At 34.5% G+C, this 10,004-nt stretch overlaps 1 protein-coding gene across 3 annotated transcripts in view; it reads right to left on the bottom strand.

Moving 5' to 3' along the window:
* Window positions 1–49: 49 nt before the first annotated feature.
* Window positions 50–10,004, bottom strand: part of LOC118742849 — a 29,722-nt gene continuing 19,767 nt past the window's right edge. For all 3 annotated transcript variants that reach the window (XM_036475247.1, XM_036475248.1, XM_036475249.1), the window contains exons 4-7: window positions 4,027–4,266; window positions 3,317–3,417; window positions 1,048–1,394; window positions 50–944 (exon numbers count right to left, since the gene is read on the bottom strand). In XM_036475247.1, the coding sequence (XP_036331140.1) occupies window positions 286–944; window positions 1,048–1,394; window positions 3,317–3,417; window positions 4,027–4,266 (1,347 nt within the window). In that variant the 3' untranslated portion in view covers window positions 50–285. The remainder of the gene's footprint in view (window positions 945–1,047; window positions 1,395–3,316; window positions 3,418–4,026; window positions 4,267–10,004) is intronic.

Below are 10,004 nucleotides of genomic sequence, written 5' to 3'. Positions count from 1 at the left end.
TTTTATTTTATTTTATTTTATTTTATTTTATTTTATTTTATTTTTTTTATTTTATTTTATTTTATTATTATTTTTTTATTCTATTTGAAATTTCATTTAAAATAATTAATTGCATCTCAATTTATCTCGATCAGTACTTATATATTATTTCTATAACAATTTCCTAAAAATATTCGCATCAAAATTAACCTAAATTCCTAACCTAAAGTCATTATTGACTGTTGCTCTAGCACCTTAAGACAACATAACCTAATAACTATTTTCTATGCACCCGACTTTTTGCATCTACAGCGCCACGTCGCGATACTTGCGATAATCGTCGGAATCATCGCCCAACGACAATTTGCTGTTCGCCGTTATGTAGGGATTCGTGTAGTTCGCATAATCGAAGCCGCCATAGTATTGCAAATGTTGAGAGTTTCTGCGCGGCAGTGGCTGCGCCAACCCGGTGCCCGTAAATGGACCCGCAACCGAACCACTCGACGGCCGTCGATAGATGCCACTGCCGTGCACCGGATTCAAATAGCCGCTCAACATGGCCAAGTAGTACTGCTGTTGCTGTGAATAGTTCTGCAACAGATTATTCCCATACGCAGCCAATTCGCTTTGCACCTTCGCAATGCCATCCAAATTCTCCAGCGATATGCAATTGCGCGTCAACTTTGTTGTTGTTGTCGCTTGCGGTAACTTCTCCGGTGAGCGGTGCCGCTGTTGTGGCGGTGTTGGTTGCTTTGGCTCGATTGAGCAGTAAATTGGATCATTAACCGAACCTATTAACGAAGGTGGCGGATGATGTTTATTCGAATCCTGTATGCTGTGCTTCAGATCGTCGATGGTTATATTGAAGTATTTGCCATTCTTGTCCTCCGTATCGAGCACGTAGCGTGGATTATACATGCCGGGCAGTGTGCAACGCAAATCCATCAATGATTGCGCGCGATGGCCTAAAGAATTGGAATGAAAGAAGAAAAAAAAATTAGCAACGTTTTTTTTTTTTTCGTTAATCACTTTTAATAACGGCGCTAATTAATCATCTTGGCGGCTTACCGTTGCGCATTTGCACACCGCCGTTTCCATAACCGCCATGGCCACTGAACTGTTGCATGTATTGTGGTGTGAATGTTGCAGCATTGAATTCATTTTGAGAGCCAAATAGCTGATTGTTGTTGTACACAGCATTTAGGCCTTGCGCTTGCGGGCCGCACATATTGATCTTCGTTGTTGGTTCGCTCACCTCATAGCCGGCATTCTCAAAAGCGCCGCCGCTCTGTCGTCGTTTACTGGAACGACGCGAATCGGCCTTGACTATTGGCACACTTGGCGGCGGTGTCTGCAATTGGAGGCGTGTGGCCAAACCCTGCAGCTGTGTCAGCACCTGTGACTCGCGGCGCCACCTGCAAGAAAGTGTATGTACGTAATAAATAGTGTAGAAAAACGAATACCAACAAAAGACTCAAGCAGCGAACTTGTAGGAAGTTTAGTCAAAGTTTAATTAAAGATAATCTAACTTATTTCATTTATCATGCATTTTATATAAATACCAACACAAATATGTGCACGAAACTTTTACCAAAGTTAATAAGAAAAGGCAAATAATAAAAATTTTCTATCAAAAATGTGCAATTGTAGCGCACAGACAATTTCTATGTTGCTTTACTTAAGTACGCAGTTTCACTGCTAAATAAATCAGCATTTTAATTGCACTTTTACTTTCCTACATAGAAATCGGTTTTTTGTTGCATACTTAGCAGAAAAAAAAACCCAAAATAAATAGAAAATAGCAAACATAGCCATAGGGAAAATTCACATAAATTTTGCGTGATGTGAAATTGAAGTCACTTTCTTTGCATATAAATTTAAAAGCCCACCACATAAAGGAAATACAATATTTTTAGATCAACAATAGTTAATGGGTGTTAAGTGAATCTACTCTATTATACGAGAAGCAAGTTAAATTTGCGATATTTATTTTGCCTCAGTTTAGTAAATGCTAAGGATATTTAAAAGCCTAGCCACATAAGGCTTTTGTTAAACGATTACGCAATGCAATTAATTTCAAAAAGTTCGAGGTGATGTCAATGTGACCAACTGCATTCGATTAAGCTGGTCAAATGACAGAGACGCTTCGAGTTTTTCGTACTTGATTAAAGGGAATTGATTATTTGTAAGAAGGCAGGTGTTAGGTTAACAAAAAAAATAATTTTGGAAAAAATTACTAAAATGTTGATTTGTTTCTTGAAAAACTCCTTTTAATCAGAGACATAGAGCAGCATATTCATTTGCATAGGTAAATAAATTTTTCAACGGCGTTGGAAAATATGGCTTTGAGAACTCCAACAATGACAAATTTTCGAAAATTCGTGATAAATACATCGCAAACAAGAACCTACATATCTGAAAAAACTAAGCATCCTTCATATACCCTAGAAATATGTATGCCGTTCTTGTTTTTATCTAAACATAATTATTTGTATGTAGACCTTTGTTAGGCATTTTCAATAGGGAGCCTGTGCGCACTACTTTTTTCGGGCAACCTGAGAAAAAAACATGCTCAAATACTAAAATATTAAACTCAATTTTGGCGTCTTAACGCCATGCGGGTTCACTAGTTTAATATATTGGCCCGCAGTCCTTTTCATTAAACGCATTACCTGCGGTGATATTCAAAAACTTTGAGAAGTCTGACCAGCTGGCCCATTCAGCTTTGGTCACCTATTATGTAAATGGTTCTTTATTAGAAGCTCTTTCTTGCCAGAATCACACTCTACTGATTTTCATTCTCTGTTATAAAAATACTTTTTTTTTGTACTTGCAATGGGAGCTTAGGTTTCATTTTTACATCGAAAATAAAACGAAACAAATGCTCAAATTTGAATCAAAACTGCTGAGGTGCAACTATTTTCGGCCACACGATTTGCTAGATTTTTTTTGATTTGATTTGATTTTTTCAATTTTTCATGCCATATACCACGCACCTGTCAAACACTCATTGCGAATAAACAACCCACTCGGTTATTGAAAATTGACCTATAATTCGTTTTGCCCCAAGCTACAGTGCCAAGTTGTGGCATGCAACACCTGCCGCCATCGAACTTGTTTCCTAGACCAGTTGCAAAATGTGTGTTAAAAGCGAGTTTCGGCAAGGTCGAAAGTAAAATTTGAATGCGCAGCGTGGTTATGCGAATGCATGCGCTTTCAATACAGGTTACTGCCACTGGCATAGTATTTTTTATGTTAATTAAGTGTTTTTCTTTTTCTTTTTTTTCATTCACATACTACATAAATGTAATGTAAATGGTTCAACTTTTGCTCTTACCTTATACCAGTTGGTATCACACAAATCAACGCAAAGCAATTTATCACCAGTCGTACAAGGTATGAAATCAACTCAGTAAGGCCATGCACCGATTGTAAGCCCTGAGAAATAAAAATGTGAGAAAAAACGTAAAAAGGAAATCGTTAGCAAAAACTCGATAATAATAAGTGTCATAAAAAGCAGCGAAAACTTTCGATAAAAACGTAACTATTGAAGCTATTATAAGCTCTCATATTTTTTGCTAGCAAATTTTGCTTAAGCATTAGTCTACACTTTTCTGTACTTACATATAAGCAAACACACAAGAAAAGATACATACGCTGCAAACCAAAGTTCCCGAAATCTTAATGAAATCTTTAGGAGTATCTCATTTCTGTAACGATTTTTTTTTACGAATCGGCAAAGAAAATTATATGAAGTGGTTGACACGAACTCGTAAAGAAATTTTTGTACGAAAAATAAAGAAAAGTCTGAAAAAAGTCTTTAAGAAATTATTCAAATAGAAGCATTTATTATTCTTTAATTGCTTTACCGATTTTCTTCCGAAATTTCGTAAAAGAATCGAAGTGTGCACAGTTTATTTCATTTTAGAAAATTCGGCAAAAAATCAGATGAGATCTTTACGAGTTCTTTAAAATTTCTCTACAACTCAGAATACTCTGGATAAATGGTTTGCAGGGTGTATAAAATCATATACATATAAATCTTACCCAATGCTGTGTTGTCATAATCATGACCAATATCAGTTCCGGTATTGAAAGTAGACCTATGATCACTGACCACGCGAACAGACCCCATGGCAAGCCGGTGACCAGTCCATGTATGAGTATTGTTGTTGCCACAAAAACTATAAAAAATTGCGTGCATAGTATGTAGGATGAGATGGGCAAGTTGCCGTGCGCTTCCAGTATCCAGGACACTTCGCAGGAGAAGGCACCCAAGTAGACAATCTGTTATGGAATGTATTAATGTCAATAAAAAAATGCACATATTGAGCTCCAAAATCATTATTTTACTACGAATGGGCATTTTTACTACAATACCAAATTTCTACTAAGCATTTAAATGAAAAAAAAAAATGTTTGCCATTTAAAAAATTGCATGCCAAATAGACTAAATGAATACGAATATTAATATAAAGACACGGGTAATATTTAATGCCCAACTTTGTCTTTAAAATTTTGATCATTTCAGTGCTCAGGCGAAATTCGCTCTAAAATAGACATACAATTTCATTTATAGATATAATGGCTTCCAAGCTAGGAAACAAGGGCCCGTCCCACCTTGGAGTCGTACGCTTTTCAAAAATAGTAAATCATATTTTTGCAAAATTTCAGCTGCGCTTAGGACTCATAAACGCCTTAGCCACTATCGTTGAACAGGAGATGGAATGCCAAGAGTGCAGACCTTCTGCCATCAGACTGGAAACTGGCAAAAAATCGATTCAATCGGCGCACAAAGTGGCCAAATGTACGTTTTCTTGGCAGAAATTTAAAAACAAAAATTGTGTATAGCCAGCAAAAAGACTGGGTATTAAATTTGTCAAATATTCCCACGATTCAGCACAAAAACAATTGTGACGTCATGAAGTCTATGCCGACCATAGTTACTGACTCTGATTGAAGCGGCAATCAGTGATCGGACTTCTACCACATTGTGTTAGATCTACCACTTTTTTGAGCATCCACCACATTTTCTACAAGATCTAAAATCTACCACATATTCGCATTTTTGAGTAGTAATAATTTAGCTCTACATGATTTTCCTTATTTTTTTTTTAATTTCAAGAGCAAAAATTGTCCAACACTAAATACTATGTGATAAACAGTAGGGACACAATATCGAACCGAAGGGTAAGTAGTAATAAAAAGACTCGATATTCCAAATATCGATACAAAATTCGAAAAATTAAATCTGAATATTGGTCTCATTTTCTAATTAAGAATTAACATTTTAATAAGTACATCACTGAAGGCGCGTCACATTGCAACCTAAGATAGTACACATTTCTGCGCTTTAAAACGCAAAATATATCCATATTGCTTTACATATAAATTCCACAGTAAGTAAGAAGGTTATAGTACGACATAGATTTGCAAGAAATCGAGCCCTAGCTACGGCTAAAACTCATATCTTATTTGCGTTAAAAATTTGTTTAAAAACAATATTAACAAGAAAACTTTCAATAGAAATCTTAGTAAGGTAAAGTCACGTCAGATACTTCGGCTGATAAAAAAAAGCAGGACAGATTTTTACATTTTTGAATTCGGAAAATTAACCTTAAATATTTCAAATATTACTAGAATAGTTTTGCCCAATTCCCAGAGTTTTTAAGTTTTGACGATTTCATTTTATTTTTTATATATATCGTTTGAAAACTATCGAGTAAAAGGTATCGGTATCGAATGGCAAGAATGTCAATGTGGTATCGTATCGTATCGAAATTCGTGTCCCCAATAACAAGAATGATAGTATACAAAATTTCGCATTCCCGGCGGCGATGAGATCTCTCTAGTAAAAGCAAACAAAGCCGAATGGGAGGAGAAAAGAAACTGTCAAACAGTGAATTTTCTCAATTTCTCAATAAAAAATTTTCGTGGGGAAACGTAGTTTTTTTGTGTTAAAATGCTAAATTTATGATTTATAAAAAGAACTAATAAAGGCGTTGTTTACTTTTACTTGAGAACTGTCAAAATCGGCAAAACCCAAGTTAAAAAAAGTTTTTCCTAGAGAATCTAATTAAAAATTTTGCAGTTTAGGTGAAACCGTTTTTTAATTTTTGTAAAAAGTTTGAACAAAACCTGAGATCTACCACATTTTTTTCCAGAATCTACCACAGAGAATTTTTATTACGTCCGATCACTGGCAGCAATACCGAAACGTGTTTATCGAAGATATGAAGATGATGCTTTTAGTGTGCGTTTTGTTTTAATATGGAACTAATACCTGCAGGTTTGTTGATCATTTGTTTGATAAATATTTGTTGTATGCGATTGAATAACACTTTTAAAACTATTTAAAATATAGAGAATTTTTTAAGATATATAAAATGCATTGATTCTTTTTTCTGAAATCGATATAACATGTTTGGGAATTGGAGCTTATTTAGTTGTTAGTACATGAAGCTTTCTTTTTAGGAAACTTTAATGAAAACCTGCGCATGTTTTTGTGCTTTTCGTCGTCCTGAAAATGTAGCAAATTTAATAAATATGTACACATTGTGCTAATATTTTTTATTGTTCGCTAAATTATAGTTAGTTTTTTCAATGTATAATAATAAAAAAATTATCGTTGAAATATTAAAAAAGAAAGTGATTTTACTTCCTTTTATTGTTTTCTAAATTGTAATTAATTTTATTTTATAACAATAATAAAATAGTTTTTGCAAAAAAAAACTTGGATTTGGCCCCTTTGTGCGGTGGTCAGTTGAATGGGAATCGAAATCGTTACAAAGCCACTGGGATATATGGCATCAGCCCATGAAATCAGTGCTGAAATATCTTTGTCTAATTTTGGACCCTAACTTTTGTACAATACTTATATTAATGCGCCTACATACAGAGCTATGAATTCTCCCGAGCAACAGATGTCTACCCCAAAGCTTTTTGGCGTTTTAGAGCAATCAGTGTACCACTGCAATGTGGTCGCCTGGACATGCTCCTACAGGTTGCTTTGCTTCAGAGCCTTGCTCATATCATCCACCCCAATACTTATTTGTGTCCGTCCCCAGAGGTTAATTGAAACTGGATGAGAATGAACTAAAAAATTTAGAACAGAATGTTCAGAAAGTCTGTTCCAATTTCACGTGGAAAAGCTGTCAAAATCAATATAGATTTTTTTTGCCGTGAGATATGGGCGTGTGTACTATGTTTGTTCATGATGATAACAGCATTTTTTCCGCTAGTTAAAACGTGCCTGTACTCTGTACACGGGCGTGGAATTTCGTCAGCGTGACATTATGTATGCTTAAGGGGGAAAATCAACTTTGCAAAAATTAAAAATTGTACATACGTATTTAAATTAGGGTGCATCGGTAAAAATCGTGGTGGGTTTTCCACCGTAATTATAATTTTTTTAAATAATTTAAGCCTTCTGCCAAAATCTTTCAGAAAATTATTAAGATTTAAGTGAGCTGGACCGATTTGAAAATACCTAAAAAAATCTGATTATTTTAATTCCGTTGATAAAAGTTTTAAACATTTTTATGCAGACCTTTTTCACTTTTACTCTATTAACTTAGGTGATTTTTTAGAAAAACTATTTTTAAAAACTAATTTAATTTATAATTTTCAAATACATATATCCAGCTCACGTAAATCTTAATCTCTTTCCGAAAAAAACTTTGGCCGCAGTCTTAAAATATAATAAATCTTATTATAGCAATGGAAAACAGTACCGATTTTTTTTTTAACTTTGAGGGTGTTGCACCCTAATGTGCATACATGCATATGTACATTAGATCGTATCAGAAAAAAAGTTCGCCGTACACCCTTAAGTCTAAGCTATTTTTGAAAGGCAATTTCGTACCACCCTTTCAACTTAAGGTTCCGGGTTGCATGGTTAACACTAATCTCCGGTAAAACATCGATGTTTAATCAAAGATTAGTGTTAACCAGATATTGAGTAACCGGCCCTAGATCCAAATACTTCCGATTATTCGAGTAGAACTACATATGTATTTAAAAAATCGAAAAATGTAAAAAGGCTACCCCTCGGTGCGACCAAAAAAAATTTCGAAATCGCGTACCGCGAACTTTTTTTGTTTGCTTGTAAGATGATACTGTCTAATGTACATAAATATGTATGTATGGGAATCGTATAAATTATTTAAATCTATAATCAATACTCCGGACCATGCAACGTTACCTGTTGATGATTACAATAACTACAACAATAAACTGGCAGTGTGTGAAAAGCGAAAGTAAATCGCTCAATCAACCAATTAAACGGTCAATCAAACGGAAAAGAAAAACACTATTCATCAATGCTACATATTTAATTGTTTAGCTGATTTGACATGCACACTTGCATGTCCTATTATTTATTATTCGTAGCGTTTTTGATTCCGCTTTTCTTTTTTGTTTAGATGCCTAAGAAAGAAATTTCTGGATTGGTGAAGAAAACATTTTCCTTTCGCTATTAGTTGTTACCCCTTTGGAATCTGGATTATCTGCGCATTTTGACAACGTCTGAAGTCATAAAATGCTTAAAATGTAAAAGAATCGAGTTTACTTCATAACTGTGTATTGCTGAATACGTATGTTATATGGCCTTATTATCGGGAAAAAGAGCTTTTCAAGTTTGTTTTTGTTTGCAAAGGGGGTATATTTTTTTCAATGAACCACTACGTATTTATTTCTACATGAATAAAAAAAAATTCCTCATTTGTAGGTAGTAGGTGTTATTATTAATGTAAAAGATTTTCATTCATGTACATTATAGTATATCGTTGAGCTGAAATTTAGATTACTAAAATATATTTATAATAAGCGTCCAGAGCAAACAATTGAGAAAAAAATAAATATTACGTAGATAAACACATCTCATCAAATTTCTTTATTAACACACATCAATCCGATTATGTTCTGATGTAACGATTTTTTTCGATTTAGTTTAAATGTAGGCGTTAAGGGCACTCCTTATCCATAATCGATTGATTACAAACAAAAAAAAAATTTAAAAAATTTATATCACGGAACTAAGTTTAGATCTATCCCAGAAAATCACAGTTGAACTATAAAAATCACGTTTGTGCACTTATGTACATATCTGTTTGCTGGAAGAAAGGCATAACTAAAAAAACACAGTTCTTAGTTGTGGGTTTCCCGTTGAACAAAAATAAACAATAACTAAAAAAAATTGCATATATTTATCCTAGTTCTTTGGTTCCTCACTTTGTTCAAATATTGTTTTCCACGTATGGTTGCCTGGTCAAAGCAACATCGCAAAAAATATAGAAAAAAGGTATTCTCTTAACAGCGGTCGCCGCTCGGCAGGCTATGGCAAACCTCCGAGAGTATTTCTGTAAAACTGTAGGTCCCTCCGCTTTGTGTGACAACATCAAGGCGCACGCCACAAGTCGGAGGAGAAGCTCGGCCAAACACCAATCTATTATTATTATCAGTTATATTTAGTTGCTTAGCAAATTGGTAACGCGGAAAATTGCAGAGCAGAAAAAAATCTCTTCTAATGAGCCACAGTTAACAGATGTCGTTCTTCATTTTTTAATAGAAAACAAAGAAGGACAGTGCTGTCTTCGGCTAAGCTGAAGACTTAAAACCTTTCATTAACATCACCAAATTTCACTTTAACCCATTCCTGCATCTGAAATTAGTTGTTTGGGAGCTAAAAAAAAAAAATATTTGTATATTCACTGCATGCATAGAGCAGTTATGTAAAAAAATTATATCTGAACAATTAGTGGTATGGAAAATGTGCATCATAAAGCACCGATCTAAATGGTTTTCACTGCTGTGTATCGTATGTAAACCGGTAATACAATTTAATGGTTTTATCTGCCTACATAAACGATCTATATCGTAAAAACTTGAAGCTGAACAATCAGTGGTACAGGTACGGTGACCATCCGTCCTGTATTATACGGGACAGTACTCTTTTTTGTGGTATAGGTACGGTTACCATCCGTCCTGTATTATACGAGACAGTACTCTTTTTTGTGGTATAGGTA

Source organism: Rhagoletis pomonella, unplaced genomic scaffold (assembly GCF_013731165.1).
Source record: "Rhagoletis pomonella isolate Grant_MI unplaced genomic scaffold, Rhpom_1.0 Rhpom_scaffold_00007, whole genome shotgun sequence".
NCBI classification, from domain to species: domain Eukaryota; kingdom Metazoa; phylum Arthropoda; class Insecta; order Diptera; family Tephritidae; genus Rhagoletis; species Rhagoletis pomonella.
Note: the sequence above shows the minus strand (reverse complement) of the source record. Positions and strands in the feature narration are given on the sequence as shown.